This window comes from Capsicum annuum, chromosome 11 (assembly GCF_002878395.1).
Source record: "Capsicum annuum cultivar UCD-10X-F1 chromosome 11, UCD10Xv1.1, whole genome shotgun sequence".
In the NCBI taxonomy this organism is placed as follows: Eukaryota; Viridiplantae; Streptophyta; class Magnoliopsida; order Solanales; family Solanaceae; genus Capsicum; species Capsicum annuum.
In genome coordinates, this window is record NC_061121.1 from 234910985 (window position 1) to 234930294 (window position 19310).

The following is a 19310-nucleotide window of genomic DNA, read 5'->3' on the forward strand; positions in this document are numbered from 1 at the left end:
AAAGTTCAAAAAAAAAATTTCATTTTTGTTCAAAGCTTTCAGCTGAATTCATGTTGGTACAAGAAAGTTGAATTCCATTTCAGTTGAATTCATGTTGGTACAAAACTTCATTTCAGTGATTTTTTTTCTGTTTTTGGTACAAGAATGTTGAATTCATGTTGAAGTTTAATGAATATTTGTTAAAATTTTATTTTTGTTTGTAGATTTTGTGAATTTCAAATGGAAGGTGAAATCATGGCAACCCAATCTTCTTTAGAAGGAATCAAAATTCCAGAAACTTGAAAAGTAACAAAATCTTCATCAGAAAGGGTTGAATTTGAGGAAGTAGTTATACTGATATACGGGTTCGGGTCGGGGCATTCGGATAGGACTCTTCAATTCAGTATTCGAAATTTAGATATAGTTGTATGGTTAATAAATTCAGATGTTGAATTTATAAATATGTTTGATAAAGAATAATTATTTGAAGAAAATGAAAAAGAATAATGAGAAATAAAGAAGAAAATGAAGAATAGAATTGGTAATAAAATTTTATAAAAAATGGAGGAAGAAATCATTGGAGAGAATATTCATGAGGGGCTTATTAAATGAAAAGGTTGAGACGGTGTTCAATAGAGGAAATATTTTAATTTAGTATCTTCGTGGTTATTTTTTTGTGGTGTTAATGGAGGAAAATGAAAAAAATTGAAGTAAGAGTGTTAGTGAAGAATGTATTTGAGATTGTTAATTGAGGAATTTAAGAGTTGTTGTTGATATTTTGGAAAAGAAAAAAGAAAAGATGTCCATTTTTTTTTTTAATTTCTATTATATTTTAAATATAATATTACTGAAATTAAAATTTTTTTACATATAAACGCGTCCTTTTTTTCTTGAAAATATCACGTCAGCATTAAAGATGAAATTAATACACTTTAAGGATGTTAAGGGGGTAAATAAATAGAAATTAAATTTAAATGCTAAAGTGAGTTGAACGGATAAATCATGTCTTTTCTCTAATAATTAATTAGGGAGCTAGAAATATATATAGAAGATATACACAAAAGATGGTCCTATATAAATATACACCTTGAGGTGTATTCCTTATCCTAATTAGCATATCCAAGAAAATGATTGATTAATACATATATTCATCCACTTTCATAATTTATTTTTTTTCATCCAGTGTTTGGTATCCTTATTGAAGTCTCGATTAATGCAGATCGCGCACTGTCGAGCCCATTTTGGGAGTGACGCTCCCAACAGAATTTTCTTTCATACTCACAACTCGAACTCGAGACCTCTAATTAAGGATAAAGTAGTCTTACCATTACACCACGACCCGATACTTTCATAAAGGTAAATATATGACCATGCATATGCATCTTTTAAATAATTAATTTGTCAAACTAGGGGATAGTGAGAGGTCAAATGGTTCCATATGTTCCCTTTTTTTTTAACCCTCAATTTTATTTTGGTGGAAGAGGAATATAATAAAGGGCATGTCATGTTTTTTTCCACATATTTTACTTTTAGTTGGCATACTAATAACTCCATTTTTGGGATATTCTTTAAACCCTTTATTCTAGTATTTAAAGTGTCTTTTTAAAGAAAAACATAGTAATGATTAGAGTAAATATATAATTATTCCACTGATCTTGTTCGAATTTTGTAAAAAGATACCTAAACTTTAATTTCAACCTATTACCCTACGATTCTTCTTTATTTTATTGCAAATACACTATTTTTCGTTGAATCTCAATCATAAAAAAAAAAAATGCACGCACCAATCAGGTGCTGCCATGTGCCAAATATTTTTTATTTCATATTTTATTTATTTGTTTAATAAATTTTTTTCTTTTTATTTAATTTATCACCCCCCTCTTCCCCACCCCACCCCGCGTCCAACAGCTCCCTCTCTCCCTTCGCGTCCAGTTTCCTCCATTAAAATGGAGCTTAAAGCTCCTGTACAATCTCCATTTTAATGGAGCTTTAAGCTCCATTTTTATTTATGACCCCACCCTCACCCCGTCCAACACCTTCCTCCTCCATTCCTGTCCAGTTTCCTCCATTAAAATGGAGATTGTACATCAGATTTCCTTTTTAAAATTATGGTGATGATGATGTTGTTGTTGTAATTGTTGTTGTTGTTGTAGTTGATGTTGTTGTTAAGTTATGGTGATGAAGAAGAAGTTGGGGAAGAGGACAATGGTGGATGAGTGGGGTTGCGGGGGTGGGTGGTGGGTGAGTGGGGGGTTATAAAATAATTTTAAAAATAAATAAATATTAATTTTTTTTTAAAAAAATATAAATTATATATTAAAATATTTATACGTGGCATCTTCTAATTGGTCAAAAAAGTCAATTTTTGCCTTTTCACGTGCTTGTGGCGCGTGTATACACGTAGAGGGTCAAAATGGTGTATTTGCAACGGAATAAAGAAGATTTGTTGGGTAATAGATCGAAGTTAAAGTTTAGGTATCTTTTTACAAAATTCGAACAAGATCAGGGTAATTATATATTTACTCTAATTATTAATTGATAAACTCACATGATGACATCATGGTTGACATATTTCGTTTGAGTGGCCACATCTTATGTATCAATCATTCTAAAGAATATTTCCTCAAGATAAATCATTACATATATTTCTTTTGATGGATAAAAACATTAGTGCTAATTAATAAGAAGTTTACAAAACAAAGAAACTATTTAAGATTTATTTGAAATAGGAGTATCAATTTTTAGATATATATATTAGTGTTACCTCATGCCCCAATGTATTTTAACCCCAAATTCTTCTTTTTTCATCCATGAACTAACATAAATTGAATTTTCTTAATTCAGAATTACCATGCACGCGAATCATTTATAAATATATATATATATATCAATTCTTACAATTTGGTGGCTCATTACTCTCCAATAACTACATTCTACCTTCAACAATTATAGCAAAAATCTAAAAATCAAAATAAGAAAAGGATATATTTAATTTATACATGAAAAAAGAGTAAATATCATTAAAATTAACTACTAATTAATGCAGTAGAATATATATATATATATTAAAAAAAATAAAAATAAAATTGTACTACTGCCAAAAGATTCGTGAAATTGATATTGATGTCCCATTATTTCTAAATCATAGATGAGAAGGTATATATATAAAAAGAGGAATAATGGACTGGAAAATGATAGTAAAATTTGAAAAATATAGAAAAGGAAGCTTTTTAATTAATTAGCTGCAAGAACATAGAGAGTGGTATTTAAGAGGTGTACGTAGATATTAGTTCTATCTTGTATGAAGTTGAGAATAGAGATTAATTCTGATAAACCTTCGGCCGAAGAAATTAATATTTTATTTGAAGCTATAATGCAAATATTAAGAAAAGGGAAGTATAGACAACAAAAATAGTAAGATAGTCGAAGCAAAAGACACGTTAATATTTAAAGATAAATAATTAAAGACTTAGACTGTAATAAAATTATACTTAATAAAGGATTGGAGAAGAGGGATGAGTAGATCGATAGCGCGCTCCAAGTTAGAAACGTGCTCTGTTATAAATAAGAGAGAGAAAACGTTTGACTATCTAATAATTTTCTACTCTAATTCTCGACCTTCGTTTTCTTCTATATATCTAGCTAAAATCATGTCCTCGGAGTATGCAGACCTAAACCTATTTCACAAACTATTTGTCAAAGGCAATGCCCACCAACATGGATTGTGATGCAGTGGATGGGGCTGCTACACCTTTAATCAAAGGTCGAGGGTTTGATCTTGGGTACTGAGAAAACTCAGTTGGGAGCACTGCCACCTTAATGAGCCCTGCAACGCGCGATTCGGATTAGTCGAGACTCCAATGCGGGCACCGAACACCGGATGGGAAACCAAAAATAAAGGGCAATGCCCTAGCTATAGATATAATTAGCACTAAATTAAAAAAATTGAATAACATGATTAAAATGTGTTTAAGATTGGTTGCAATAGTACAATAAAATTTCTATTTTTAGTTTTCTTTTATTGTATATTTCACTATATAATACTTAATTTTTTTATAAAACTCCTAACTCCAAAGATAGCCCCATTTTCAAGAAATGTAAGAAGTTTAATTTATCACCAAACAATGTTCAAAATACATTAAAATTACAACTTTTGATGTTAAGATTGTTAACTAGTTACTTCAAATTACATCACCAAGCATAGGTGGAGCCAGAATTTGACGGTTGGGAATTTTGATTTCAAGACGGGGCAACAATCTCGAGCTAAAAAGGACATAATTTGACGTTTGGGAATTTTGATTTCAAGACGGGCAACAATCTCGAGCTAAAAAGGATAAACAATAGCAGGGGCGAGGTTCGAACCCACAGCTCCACACAGCAAAAGGCTTTTCACCTTGCTTCTAACCACTGAACCATCATCTTATTGATGTTTTGGGATTAAGACGTTTTTATTTGTATATATTTATTGAATTTTTTAATATAAATACAGAATCTACGAAAAAATTACTGGGTTCGTCCGAACCCCCATAATATACACTAGCTCCGCCCCTGTCACCAAGGAATAAGGGTTGCTATTAGTAATGTTTTATTTAAGTCAAGAATTTATCAAAAATAATTTTTTTTTCTTTTTACGAGGTATGAATCAATAAAGTTTGCATATACATATAGATATTGTTGTAGTAGTAGTTTAATTTTGGCAAAGAAATAGGAATTATTTGGTCCAAGAAAAGAAAGAAATAAAAAGGTTCTTGTTATATATATATGGTGTCGAATTATTAATATTTTGGACCATTTATCAATCTTTTTTTTTTTTTCTTCTTTGGATTTACTCACTTTTTCCCCCTATATATAATACATTCAATTTTAGCATTTAACATATCGAGTATTTTTCAAACACACTATATTTCTTTACAAATATTATTCAATTTTCATTCCTTTTTAAGTTTTTATTTAAAAAAAAATGGAGTCTCAAAAGAAACGTCAAGCTGCTTACATGAAGAAAAACCTCTTGGATCAGGTCATATTTTTATTTAAATTTAATTGTTCACAATGTAACTAATTATATTTCTCTTAAATAATAAATTGGCATTGTTTTATATTAATAAACACGTGCATGGTTTTCCATATACAGTATCATTGTACCATCCCATGCTGTTTCCCATTGAGATTTATCACTTACGATTGAAAAATTATTACGTACTAATAATAGATAGTGTGATTAAGCCTAAAAGACAAATTCTATAGAGTGGCTGTTCGTCCTGTCATGCTGTATGGAACTCGGAGTGTTGGCCAGTCAAGAACTCCGCATTTGAAGGTGGCGGAAATGCGGATGTTGTGTTGGATGTGTGGACTTACTAGGGGTGATAGGGTTAGGAATAATGAGACTATACGGGAGAAGGTGGGAGAGGCTTCAGTGGAGGACAAGATGCGGGAAGTTAGGCTGAGATGGTTCGGGCATGTGATGAGGAGGGGAACAGATGCCCCAGTTCGTAGGTGTGAGAGGCTAGCTTTGGATGGTTTCAGGCGGGGTAGGGGTAGGCCGAAGAAATACTGGAGAGAGGTGATGATTAGACGTAACATGGAGCAATTACAGCTCACCGAGGACATGATCCTAGATAGGAAGTTATGGAGGATGCGAATTAGGTTAGAAGGCTACAATGCATGTGGGTGTGTCGTCGTAGCCATTAGTTAGGAGAGCTTTGGGATAGCCGGGCTGGTAGTTTTAGGGCTAAATGTCCATAGGTTGGAGCTGCTAGTATTAGGACAGTATGGGGGTGGTGCATGGGGGTGCCTTTGGTTCGTTAGTGTAGTGTATTACTTTGTGGGTGTCTTATTTCTGTTACTCCATATCATTTCATACTTTATTACAACTTTGTGTACTATTTCTTTGTCTTGAGTCGGGGGTCTTTCGGAAACAGCCTCTCTACTTCTCCGTGATGAAATTTAAAATTTGTTTGTTTAATGTGCAGGGATACCTTGATGAACAATTTGCTCATCTTGAAGAATTACAAGATGATGCAAACCCCAACTTTGTTGAAGAAGTTGTCAAATCTTTTTACACAGATTCTGCTAGATTTATTCGAAATATTGAAGTTGCACTGTAAGAAGTTTGATTATTTTTTTTATTGGTACAAAATTATATAAGAATATTATAAAAATAATGTTAATTTCAACTCACTTTAATTTAAAATATGCAGGGAAAATGGACCCTATGATTTTACTAAGCTGGACAACATGATGTACCAATTCAAGGGTAGTAGCTCAAGGTATCATCTCCAAGTTCACAAATTATTTTTTATAAGTATATATTAAATCTTAAATATTTTTAATAAAATTTCTGATTACGCTATTAAAGTAACATGCTATAACATGTTACATTACATTATAATATAAAAATTAATAATATATAATTGGCGGATATAATTTAGATTTTAAGATATATACCTAATTATAGTCGTCATTCTTTATAACATTTCCCAATGAGGACAAATTTTTTTATAATACATTATGTTATATTATATATTTTTATAACAATATTTTTTCTATAGTAACTTAAAAAAAGTATTCCTATGCCAGTATAAAAATACTTTTTTTGTACTTACATGTTGACTCACCTTTTCAAAGAATAACAAAAAAGATGTGTCCAGAATTTTTCGGAATTGGAGTGGGAGTTGGTCATGAATATAAATTGAAATTGTTTTTAATTTTTTGCGAAAGAAGTGAAAGTGAAAACTTGTTTTTCACTTTTTCAAATACAATTTTCACTAAAGTAAAATAATTTTTATGGCCAAATATCATTAATTTTTATTTTTTTCACTAAAATAAAATAATTTTCCCAAAAAAGTAAAAAAAAAAATCATGGCGAAACGCCTACATAAGGAAGTATAATGAATCTAATTTGGGTCCACATTTTAGAACTCTCTACATGAATATAGTCAAACTACAAAAGTGAATAATGATAAAACTAATTATTAGAACCAACTTAAGTTCTTGATCCTCTTCATATTCCTTTTAAACTTTCTATACTCAACTTTTTGCTATAATTCTATTCAATTAGCAGCTTCTTTTCCCCCCCAACATTTTAATTGTTTTATAACTTTACTTTAAACTATTATTCCTTCAGAATATGTGTATTTCTCCTAACTGCATGAATTACAATATTTAATATTAGAATGTTTGTTGCAGCATTGGTGCCAGAAGAGTGAAAAGACAATGCTCTATGTTTCAAGAATGCTGTAATGCAAAAAATATAGAGGGGTAATAATATAGTTATCTTATACTCTAAAAGAATGGATATTTGAAAATAGAAATTAAACATCCACTAACCCTCCCGAACTACGGACAAAGTTGCTACGACACTCCAACTTCAGAGGGGTCCTATTACCCCCTCTGAACTCAATTTTAACATTTTTCTTTTGTCACCTCTTTTGTGCTGACGTGATATTTTTATTACATAAAATGAAGCCCACGTCAAAAGTGTCACGTCAACTAAAAAATGACACAAGATGTCATGTCAATTAAAAAAATTAATAAAAATAGTGAAAGTGTGTCGTAGCAAACTTGATCATAGTTCAGGGTCGTACATGAAGTTGATGAATTATTTCTAGTATTATTATTTATTATGGACCCAAATTTGCAGGTGTAGGAACACATTCCAAGGAGTGAAGCAAGAGTATGCTACTCTAAAGACTAAGCTTGAGACTTACTTCCAGGTTTCCCCCTCTCTCAATAATTCTAACAAACATCTATATGCAACAACGTTGTTTGTCTGTCTGAATATTTTTTCCAAAAAACTATTCCAAGCTAAGTTGCTCGGACTCTCCAAAATTCTTGCTGCACCCGTGTCGAATTCTTCAAAAATACACTATTTTTGGAGGATCCGACACGCATCCGTAGACATTTTTGAAGAGTCCGAGCAACTTAGATTCCAAGTAGTATTTACTCTTATTATTTTAGTTGCATTTATTTCCACAACCAATTAATGAATTTAGTGGTATTTCACATCTAATATTTTGAATGTTTATGGGCTCATAACCTTTTCTTTTTAACCATTTCAACTTTGTAGATGGAAAAATAAGCTTCGCTGATGTTGAAAGCAAGCATCAGGTTCGAAATGAACAAGCCTCCTCATGACCTTCCTTCAACTAGCTGATATATATATATATATATATAAATAAAGATATTGATGCATATAAAGGGATGACATATATTATCTTCTTATCATGAAATAATATTAACAATATGGCATTGGAAAAGTGTATTTGCCATTCTGTTGTATAAAACCTGTCAAAGCTTATTAATGCAAAGTTGATGGTTCCAATAGACTAGTTCTTTTTATCTTCCATTTCCAGAAAAATAAATAAAAATTGACACCCTCCATGACAGCATTGTAAATACTTGTACCCATTCGATGTTTACATCAAATTAAACAATTTAACCATAGCAATTGAAAACGAAAGAATGAGCATCACTTAACCAAGGTCAAGTGATAATTGTTTGTTTGAAAAACACATGTTTTGCATCCATTAAGTTGGTGTAAACATTGATTCTCTTAGTTAAACCAATGAAAATGACTATTTAAATCAATGTCAATTTCTATAGAGTAAAACACCTAGCACCCTCCCCAACTATGACCAAATTTGCTACGACACACTAACTTCACGCGGGTCCTATTGCCCCCGACCTAAATTTTAACATATTTTTGTCAACCTGATGTGGCACCATTTGTCACAGTCTTTTCAGCTGACGTGACACCTTTAATTTGAATCCTATTTTATGTAATAAAGATGTCACATCAGCACAAAAGGGTGACAACAATACGCTAAAATTGAATTCAAGGAGTAATAAGACAACTATGAAGTTAGAGCGTATCGTAGCAACTTTGATCATAATTCCAGGGTACTGGATGCTTATCTCATTTTTACAATACAACAACATACCCAGTGCAGTCCGATAAGTGGGGTCCTAAAGGAGGCTAAGATTAAGATGTACGCGGACTTTACCCCTATCTTTGCAGGGTAGAGAGAGGTTGTTTCCAATAGACCCTCGACAGAAAATACGCTACTTCTTATGTTTACTTTCAGTTCCACGATTAAAAACAAAAGGCAAAACAGAGATCAAGAGATAATACACACAATCACCTAATTACAATTCATGGGGGAACAAAGTAGCACGAGCTTATAGCTATGATCAACGTTTCTTTTTTTTTTTTTTTGGGGCCTTTCATAATTTTCCTACCAAAATATCAAAAGTTCTGAAGAATCCTAATGTTGAGAAAACAGTCTTTCTATTGACAGACAAAAGAGAAGTTTCCACACAGTATCGAAACATAACTTGGTAAACCTTAACTTGTAGCCTGCATCCTCCAGGAACTAACTATGTGGATCACCATCTTGTTCTTCAATGCCAGAATCAAACTACGCAGTAGAATTAAAACACTCAGCAGTCAATCATGAATAGTAATATTCAGTGCGTCTTTGAGGGAGCATGAACGCTACTGAACACAAGATAGAACCGGAGCTGCAAAAAGTAAAAACATTGTGATGGAGAAGCTGGAACAAGATATATCCATGAACGCGGTGTTACGATCACCCAGTAGTTAACATACCAAATTTCTGTTTGCATTGTTGATAAACATGCAAAGAGTCATGGAAAGTGGCCGATATCCTTGAAGTACTCATGTTCAAGGGCACTCCTGGCGGTGATTCTCTTGCTGGGGTCCATGGAGAGCATTTTCTGAAAGTAATGAGGCCGAGAATTTTAAGACAAGATTGAAGCCCCTATGCATAAAATTGTGTTAAACACCTATTTGTTGTCCACGTATTATGGAGAAAGGCACTAAGACTTAAATATAATCTGCTAAATGAAAGAAAACAAGGAACTGCATATAAGCAACTGCAACCAAACAGACATAGTCCCCAATAGGTGATCTCCAAATATAAGTTAAAAAATAGGAAAAATACAAAGAGCGACAGAAGAATGGGAACAAAAAGACAGAGACTAATATGACTGAAACAAGAATATGAATGAGCACATGGAACTTCCCCTTACCTTGAGAACATTTATTTACTAAATCTCTTATTGCTATCAATGTCACAACATAATTCAGAACACAAGTAACTTTCATGCTCACAAGATGTATATAACATTTAGAAGCAAACTTACACCGAGGAGATCCAGTCCTGCCGTATCAAGATTCAGGACTACAGTTGCCAGATCCTGCAATGTAAAGGGCTTGAATTAACATACTTCAGAAATGTGATAATATTGGCAGGAGGATCAGGCTAGTCCTAAAGGTGGAAAAACAGAGAAAAATAATCAAACTCTAGATTACCTTAGGAGGCCATTTTGGAAATGCAGATTTATAATCAGGCAAAGAAGTCACTCCAGGCCATGTATCCTCATTTGGAGTACCCACCACTCTTCATAAAGAAATAGTAGGGAATCACGACAGTGATGAAAAGATTTAATAAAAGAGGGAGAGTCATAAACTGTGCTCGAAACTCAATTTTTAGATCTTCTCACAACCTAACAACCCAATAGAGAGAGGGAGAGCGAGAGTGTTGATTATAAATATTGATTGATTGATTAGTATGTCTTTCAGCATGAAGAATTCAGAACCAAAAAGCCTTTAACAGTTTATCTTCTCCTATTTCAGTTATCCAACCCTTACTAAGCCTCTTTCTTTTACTGGTATTCTAATTTTGGTCTGTGCAATAACAGCTGCCGTTTGAACCATCCATGAACAACTATTCAATAAAAATGACATTCTTTCAAATGGAACTGCAACGATCTACAAGGACAGGGAATAAGTAGATAACAAAAGTACTTCCTATAAAAATATTAGTGTGTATGTTCACTTTGAGAAGTAACAAGGCATTCATTAAAGGACTCGCTATGCATGTTAACACCTGAAAATCTTGAAAAGTTCATCAATCTCCGAGTCACCAGGAAATAGGGGTCGGTGGTTAACCATCTCAGCAAATATGCAACCAGCTGACCACACATCAACCGGAGTAGAGTACTGCCTTGATCCAAGCAGTATTTCTGGTGCCCTGTACCATAATGTTACCACCTGAAACAATGAAGTCTACTGTTGGAAGTCGAAAGAAACAAGCTCAAACGGATCGACGGTATGCTAGAAAATAAATATGAACAGGGCATCTGCTTTTTAAATCAATGAGACACAGATATGATAATTCAATCATTTTATTTTACAGCCAAACAAACAACTTAAGCAGGAAAATAGTTGTTCATTTAGACAGGATGCCAGATAGTAAAGAGAGGCATCAGACACGACAACAGTTTATGCTCATAGCCTAGTAACAACTTTTTGGTCAAGTTTGAAACAGAACATGAGAGAACGTAAAACAGGTCTGGTCCGGTGATTTTTCCTCCAAGAGCTGAAAAACACGTACATACCTCATGAGTGAAGGTTCTAACAGGAATACCAAATGCTCTACCCAATCCAAAATCTGCAAGCTTTAACACATTGCTTCGTGGATCTATCAGCAAGTTCTGAGGCTTCAGATCTCGGTGAAGAACTCTATGAGAATGACAATAAGCAATACCCCGGAGCATTTGATACAAAAACGTCTGCAAAATTGCGATATTACTTCATTGACCAAGAACAAGAAGCCTCTCAACCTGATAACCCATTACCATTAGGTGGTGGTACTTTATCACATTACATACTCGGATAATCATATATTTTAACTATTGTGTAAGGGTACATCTCCTCCTTCAACTAAAACTGCTAAACAGAGTCATGACAAGCTTCATAAAGAGGTAACACAACTGATGAAGCAGCTAAATATAACAATAAGAGCAACCTCCAAAGGAACACAGATCTTAATGTTACTCACTTTTACAACACGGGGATCCTTAGAGAATTCAGGACATGAATCCATGTGCTTCTTCAAATCCAAGTCAAGATATTCAAAGACTAGATATAATCGCTTCTCACTGTGAACCACATCCTTCAACCTGTTCCCAAATAATAGAAACTTTTTTTTGATATTAGAGAAGATAAACTTCTAAAATAGCTTCACCAACATTAGAAAGAACAACTCAGAATTGCAACCCAAATTACTGTTGTATAAATGTTTGCATCTATTCTTTAGTCTCTAACTCCTAATTCAATCAGCAAAAACAAGAATGTTGCTAGAGAAATGAACATAACCCAATCATCAACAGTATTCATGGTATTAACCCCCCCCCCCTCTCCCTCCCCCGGCCTCCTTATGTTGCTCGGACTCTTCAAAAATGTCCGGGGGGGCATGTCGGATTCTCCACAACTAGTGTATTTTGGAGAATCCGACATGGGTGCGGCATCAAAAGTGAAGAGTCCGCGCAACTTTGGAGCCTCCTTCCATGATTACACAACCGAGATTCCTAAGGTGGACAACAGATCCACCGACAACGGCACACCCTGCCTCACTCACACATATCAGTAAAATGCTAGCATTCTATTTTATTTTTTTTGATGTGTTTATCCATCATCACAGAAGCACGCCGGCTGAAGCCTTTTTTTTAAATAACTGTGGTGTTTGGGCTGGCTTGCACGCACCTCGTCTAATTCCACCAGTCACCTGTTAGGCTGCAACCTCCCACCAAGACAATACCAGTTAACTCTGTCCACCAAGAATTGGATGGATGGGAAGAGATCACCTATGTTTTGGCCTCTACTAGGATTTGAACCTGAGACCCCATGTTAACATATCATCTGACACTTGCAAGTCTCCTCACCTTCCGGACACAATAGATAGAGGATCGAAGCACATTGTGTTTGTCAGATGTTAAAAGAATCAATCTGTTAACCACATACATATACAATTTTTTGTGGAAACTAAGGACACCTATAAGAAATTAAAAGCTTCGAATCCTGGACTGTTCTCGATTCTCCACTTCAAAATGATTAATAGGCTCCTTCAGAACTGTCTTGGCTGAAATTAATCATCACTAGACAACCCCAAGTTCATTCAATGGAACAAGCTCGTGCTGCATTGATGCTTAACTTCTAGATACTTGAAAACGATAATATTAAATAAACTTCTGCTTGTCAAAAATCTAAGTAAACTATACATTTTGCCCTTCCTCACTACCGACTGTAGCAAACAACAAAAATAAAAGCATAAAGAAATAGCAGTTGTGCAACCCACATACACTTAAAGATACGATCTAAGTTTTTTGAAGTGAGAACTCTGTACATTCCATTAGGATCTCCCACACATGATTCAAGTGATAAGTTTCTTAGGCTAGATCATGCTGGTTCATCTTCTCTATAAAGGCAAAGATTAGCCTCTAAAAAGACTGATAGAAACATTTCTAGAAGATCGAAGTTCAAAACAGAAAAACACGTACAAAGTGAAACAAGGAGGTAAAACAGGACAAATACCAAGTGCAGTTCAAACAATATTACTGCTTCAAAACAGCAAACCGTGAATTTATTGATATGGAGGAGAACTAGATGCATGCATTAAATTTCCATTATAACTTGCATCAACTTTATATCATAATCACAGGAAAGCAAAATACAGCTTAAACTTTGTTTGTAATCACAATCATATAGTTCATATTGGTTAAATAAACAATAAAGACCAAATTATACCTCACAATGTTTCCATGCTGCATCTCTTTCAAAAGAGAAATTTCTCTAATAGCTGTGCTCGGCACTCCCTCATCTTCTTGCTCCAGTCGTATTTTTTTCAGAGCAACAATTTCATTAGTTGTACGATCACGGGCCTTGTACACTACACCATACGTCCCTTCCCCAATCTTTTCAACTTTTTCATACTGCAAGTACCTCCAATATTACCACCCAAAGAAGCATAAAGTAAATTAGAAGTGACAAAGATACAGAGGACTATTCCATTACCTGGTCCATCTAGGTCAATATGGATGGACTCCCTGAAAAGAAAAGCAAGATAAATAGATAGGTAAACATTCAGTCAGCAAAGAGGTAATAAATAAAATACTATTGTCAAGCTTAACAAGAGAAAATTATCCAAGGACAGTGTACACTCTACTGACTAGTAACATAACCACATTTTTTACGTCAATGCAAGAGCCAGCAAGGTAAATGGCCCAAGGTCCATGTAAAATGGAATTTGGAACTAGGCAATTCTTTTCAAAGCTCACATCACTGAGTTTACAGAATCACAGTAATACATATAAGAAATCAAAGCAGAGATCTCCAACTAACCAACATACTATCAGCTCTAACAACACTGAAGTTCAAATAACTAGGGAATCAACATAAACAACAGATCGAGAAAATCCTCGAAGCATTCAAAATTAACATTAAAAGACAACACATCCTGACCTAAACTTCAGCAAATGAGTAAAACCGTACACGTGCTTTAGAAGAAATGGAGTGCTTCATTATTCCATCACCACAACAATGAACTTAGAAACCAAATCAAAGCAACATCTTAGAAATATACACCGAAAAGGAGAACAAAAAAGTATCAATAACTCTGTGTGTGTGTGTGTGTCATGAACTTCACAAAAAATTTGAGTGCTACATCATTCCATCACCAAAACAAGTACCAGAGAAGATCAATCACAGCCGTAAATCTAGTTATCTAACCCAAAATAAAACAAAAACATAAATACTTACGCTAACAGAGAAGTATACAACTACATATATAGTAATATACACCAAAAATATGAAGAAAACTACATCCAAATCTAGCAAACTACAACGAAAATAAAAATAAAAATAAAAAGCACAAATACACACATCTAAGTCAAGTAATCTACAAAAAAGAATAGGGAAAAAAAAAGCAAAAAATGTACAGCTACATTTGTGTGTGAAAAAATATCGTAGAGCGGATAGAATTCAGTAGAAAGAGCGGGAAATGTGAGTGAAGAAAATGAGTTAATCAACTGCTTCAAATTCACCTTAGGGCGAATCACCGTTGTGATGCAGAGGAATAAAAGCATAAATACAACATCTAAATCTTATAATCTACAGCGAAAAATGGAAACAAAAAAATAAAAATAAAAAATTACACACACAGAGAAGATGAAAAAATGTATAGCTACTTATCTAGTTGTAATATACACCGAAAATATGAAAATAAAAATAACAATAGTTATATGTATATATTATGAATTTCAGAAGACATTAAATGACACATTACTTCATCACCAAATCATCCAAATTTAGTAAACTAGAGCGAAAAAAAAATAAAAGCATAAATAACACATCTAAGTCTATAATTAACAAAATGTACAGCTACATTTGGGTGAAGAAAACGAGTTACTCAACTGCTTCACATTCACCTTAGCACAGCGCCGCGGCGGAGATGAGAAAATAAAAACAAAAACATAAACAATTAAACATAGAGAAGAAATGTAGTAATTCAGAGCAAAGATAAAAACAAAAATAATTGCACTCACAGACGAAACATACAACTACATATATAGTAATATGAAGAAAACCAAATCCAAATCTAGTACAGCTCAAATAGCACAAATGTACAGCTCAAACAGAGAAAAAAAAAAGAGCATAAACAAATACACACGCAGAGAGAAGAAATGTACAGCTACATATACACCAAAAATACAAATAAAACCACATACAAATCTAGTAAACTACAACGAAAACAAAAATAAAAGCATAAATAACACAAATGTACAGCTCAAATAAGAAAAAAAAAAAAAGCATAAACAAATACACACGCATAGAGAAGAAATGTACAGCTACATAAACACCAAAAATACGAAGAAAACTAAATAAAAATCTAGTAAATTAAAACAAAAACAAAAATAAAAGCATAAATAACACATCTAAACGAAAATAGTAACAAAAAAAAACACACAGAAAAAAATGCACAGCTAAGTGTGTGTGTGTGAAAAATGGTAAAGCGGATAGAATTGAGTAGAAAAAAGGGAAATGTGAGTGAAGAAAACGAGTTAATCAACTGTTTCACATTCACCTCAGCACGGTGCCGCAGCAGAGATGAAAAAAATAAAAACAAAACATAGAGAAGAAATGTAGCAAATTAGAGAGAAAATAAAACTAAAAACAAAAATAATTGCACTCACAAACGAAACATACAACTACATCCAAATCTAGTAAACTACAACGAAAATTGAGAAAAAAAATAGAAAAAGCACAAATAACACATCTAAGTCAAGTAATCTACAAATTAAAAAAAAAAAAGCAAAAAAATGTACAGCTACAATTGTCTGTGAAAAAAATGGTAAAGCGGATAGAATTGAGTAGAAAAAGCGGGAAATGTGAGTGAAGAAAACGAGTTAATCAAGTGATTCACATTCACCTTACGGCGGCGCTGCGTCGGAGATGAGAAAATCGCCGTCGTTTACGGCGGAGGATAGGAGAAACGAAGCTGCCGTAAATGTGGCGGGAGAGAGAAAAAATGCCGCCGGAGTTTGGACTGAGGTCGCAGCTTTACTCTTTCACATATATACAGAGGTAAAAATTAAAAAAAGATTAATTAATTGAATTAATTTTTTTTTAAAAGAAAATTGTACTTTTTAAGTTTTATTGATTGTTTAATTTTTATAATGATCTTCTACTTATCCCAATAAAGAAGATATAAGAAAAAGTTACTTGGTTGATTAGTTATATTTGCTTAATTTAGAATAATTGAAAGTTGGAAATTTAAGTATAATCTTAATTCCTATCGGCAATAACTTGCTTTGAGAATATCGAAAGTATTTTAGTAATAACCTGTTTTGAGAATATCGAAAGTATTAGAAATAATCCGCTTCGAGAATATCGAAAGTATTAGAAATTTAACGCGCTTTGAGAATATCGAAAGTATTAGAAATAACTTACTTTGAGAATATCGAAAGTATTAGTATAGTCTGCATTGACAATATCGAAAGTACTAAAAATAACCCACTTTGAGAATATCGAAAGTATTAGTAATAACCTGCTTTGACAATATCGAAAGTATTAGAAATAACCCACTTTGAGAATATCGAAAGTATTAGTAATAACCTGCTTTGACAATATCGAAAGTATTAGAAATAACCTACTTTGAGAATATCGAAAGTATAGTAATAACTTGCTTCGAAAATATCGAAAGCATTCGTCAAAACTTGCTTTGAGAATATCGAAAGTATATTAGTAGTAATAACCTGCTTTGAGAATATCGAAAGTATTAGAAATAATCCTCTTTGAGAATATCGAAAGCACTAGTAATAATTTGCTTTGAGAATATCGAAAACTATGATGTTTTGTTCTTAATTAGAACTGTCGAGTTTGAATTCGTAGTGTTAAATTATCTTTAGTAAGGATCGTGTTACCTTTCATGATGAAATTTTTAATGTGAATCTAAATTAGTCTTGCTGCTTCTTTCCCACCATATTTTAAAATAGCTCAAACTTTAATTTCCATTAGTTCACTTCTAAACTCATTATGTTTAATTTTTTGTTTTTATATTTTCATCTACCTTTTAACGAATTGCATCTCTAGATATGATTATAAGATTTCACACGAGAATTGTAATATCATGAATTTATTCTTGTGAATTGTATTACTAGCAAAACTTGATAGTCAAAATTATGTCAAATCAAATCAATGAATGTATGATATGTAACTTAACCATGAATAACTAATGTAAATTTTCACTTCAATAAATTACTTAATCATAATAATTCCAATGGATTTGGTATAAACACCAAAATAAAAAAATAAAAAAATACACATTTGCTCATAATGTGTCATGCCATTCTTTACTTTTTATCTTTCAAAAAGATTGAACATCTCTATTATCATATGAACTTTCTTTTGCTACAATTCAACTAGAGGTAAGTTTTTATTTTGTCGAGCCTTGGAATAACTGATAAAGTTGTTGTCATGTGACCAAAAGGTCACGGGTTCAAGCCTTGAAAACAACATCCCATAGAAATGCAAGATAAGACCACATGAAATACACCGTTGTGGTGGGACCCTTCCTAGATCATACACATAGCAAGAGTTTTAGTCAGTGGCGGAGCCACAACCAACGAAGGGTGGTCAGATGAACGAACACCCTTCGTTGGAAATTTTTTCAAGTATATAGGTTAAATATAGATATTTATAGTTATATACATGTTGTTGCACACCCTTGACAAGCTAGAGAAGCATAGTCTAGTAGTCAAGAGTGCGCATTTCTACATCAACAACTCGAGTTCGAACCTTGGCAGGTGTTATGAACACCCTTAACCAAAAGTCTGGCTCCGCCACTGATTTTAGTGCACCGGGTTGCCCTCTAAAACCTTCTATTGTTTGGCCATTTGAGGAAAGGCGAATTCAAGGTTCAAACTTTATGAGTTCAAAATGCCTCTGATTCCATTGACGTTTGTGTTTCAACACGAGCAAGTCAAAACTATTGAATTCAGCCGAACCCGTACAAGTGTTAACATGACATGTCAAAGCTAATACCATACCATACCATACCAACATACAAAACAATGTTGGATCTATTTTTAAGGCCAAAACTAAAAGATGTCAATTTGAACCAGAGATCAAATACAAGCCATTCCATTATATATATAACCAACCAATTAAGTCAATGACAAAAGCTCAAGCTCACAAGGAAAACACAAAGAAAAATGTTAAAATGACAACATAGTTGACACGCACAAGAGATTGCAATTCTCCTCCTAACAGCACACAAGACTTCTTCATGGCCTCAATTATGTAGGATATTAATACACTGCAAAACAATTTTAACTCTGTATAAGCTTTATAAGAAACAATCAATGAAATAAAGCAAGGTATAAAGAAAGAATATAGCCGGTCGGATTCACTATTTACTTCTCTTGAGTTGGTATACATAGATTAGACATGACATGGAGAACATGACGACCCTAGATAGGAAGTTGTCGAGGACTTGGTGAATCTTGTATATGGTATTATTAGGCGTGGTGATTTCTATTGTATCTTGTCCTTTTACTATTCTTTGTTTAGATTGTTTTATCTTGAGCCAGGGGATCTATCGGAAACAGCCTCCCTGTCTCTCCTCTGAGGTGGTGATATGGACTGCGTACACTTACCCTCCCCAGTCCCCACTTGGTGGGAATATACTGGGTATGTTGTTGTATATAGTTTTATCTTGAGCCGGGGATCTATCGGAAACATCCTCTCCATCTCACCTCTGAGGTAGTGGTATGGACTGCATACACATTACCCTCCACGGACCCCACTTGGTGGAAATATACTAGGTACGTTGTTGTTGTATATACATATTACACATCCACCGGCTATTTTTAGTTTAACCAGTTGGGTGGGCGACTACTTAGGCTAATTCTTCACAAAGGATACCAAAGGGTGAAAAGAAGGTTAAGAGATCCTAAGTTGCTCGGACTCT

At 33.5% G+C, this 19310-nt stretch overlaps 3 protein-coding genes across 4 annotated transcripts in view; 1 reads left to right on the top strand and 2 right to left on the bottom strand.

Moving 5' to 3' along the window:
- The first annotated feature begins 4845 nt into the window (after nucleotides 1-4845).
- Nucleotides 4846-8299, top strand: LOC107872576 (histidine-containing phosphotransfer protein 4). The gene is made up of 6 exons (XM_016719223.2): nucleotides 4846-4996; nucleotides 5949-6079; nucleotides 6177-6245; nucleotides 7165-7236; nucleotides 7619-7691; nucleotides 8045-8299. Exons 1-6 carry the CDS (start codon nucleotides 4940-4942, stop codon nucleotides 8054-8056), a joined length of 414 nt encoding a protein of 137 aa, XP_016574709.1. The 5' UTR covers nucleotides 4846-4939; the 3' UTR covers nucleotides 8057-8299.
- A 775-nt stretch (nucleotides 8300-9074) lies between these two features.
- LOC107871005 (cell division control protein 2 homolog A) lies at nucleotides 9075-16512 on the bottom strand. 2 transcript variants are annotated; one of them, XM_016717752.2, is made up of 10 exons: nucleotides 16269-16512; nucleotides 13856-13887; nucleotides 13589-13773; nucleotides 11844-11964; nucleotides 11401-11574; nucleotides 10890-11053; nucleotides 10313-10400; nucleotides 10144-10197; nucleotides 9587-9714; nucleotides 9075-9498 (listed from the first exon to the last, which is right to left on the bottom strand). In XM_016717752.2, exons 2-9 carry the CDS (start codon nucleotides 13862-13864, stop codon nucleotides 9625-9627), a joined length of 885 nt encoding a protein of 294 aa, XP_016573238.1. In that variant the 5' UTR covers nucleotides 13865-13887; nucleotides 16269-16512; the 3' UTR covers nucleotides 9075-9498; nucleotides 9587-9624. The 2 variants fall into 2 exon arrangements, with proteins under 2 accessions (XP_016573238.1, XP_047256009.1); XM_047400053.1 differs by having other exon boundaries at nucleotides 9075-9396; nucleotides 9589-9714; nucleotides 16269-16440.
- Nucleotides 16513-18310: 1798 nt separating this feature from the next.
- The window catches only part of LOC107871006 (profilin), an 8106-nt gene continuing 7106 nt past the window's right edge, over nucleotides 18311-19310 (bottom strand). Inside the window, exon 4 of the mRNA NM_001398349.1 lies at nucleotides 18311-18656. The gene's annotated coding sequence lies outside the window, so the exon portion shown is untranslated. The remainder of the gene's footprint in view (nucleotides 18657-19310) is intronic.

Excerpts from the sequence above, each read along its gene's own strand:
- LOC107872576 (XM_016719223.2), top strand. The coding sequence starts at position 4,940 with ATGGAGTCTCAAAAGAAACGTCAAGCTGCTTACATGAAGAAAAACCTC. Across the intron at positions 6,080-6,176 it reads CGAAATATTGAAGTTGCACT|GGAAAATGGACCCTATGATT; the intron begins GTAAGAAGTTTG and ends TAAAATATGCAG. Across the intron at positions 7,237-7,618 it reads AATGCAAAAAATATAGAGGG|GTGTAGGAACACATTCCAAG; the intron begins GTAATAATATAG and ends CCAAATTTGCAG.
- LOC107871005 (XM_016717752.2), bottom strand. Across the intron at positions 11,575-11,843 it reads AGGATCCCCGTGTTGTAAAA|ACGTTTTTGTATCAAATGCT; the intron begins GTGAGTAACATT and ends GCAATTTTGCAG. Across the intron at positions 11,054-11,400 it reads TTAGAACCTTCACTCATGAG|GTGGTAACATTATGGTACAG; the intron begins GTATGTACGTGT and ends TCATTGTTTCAG.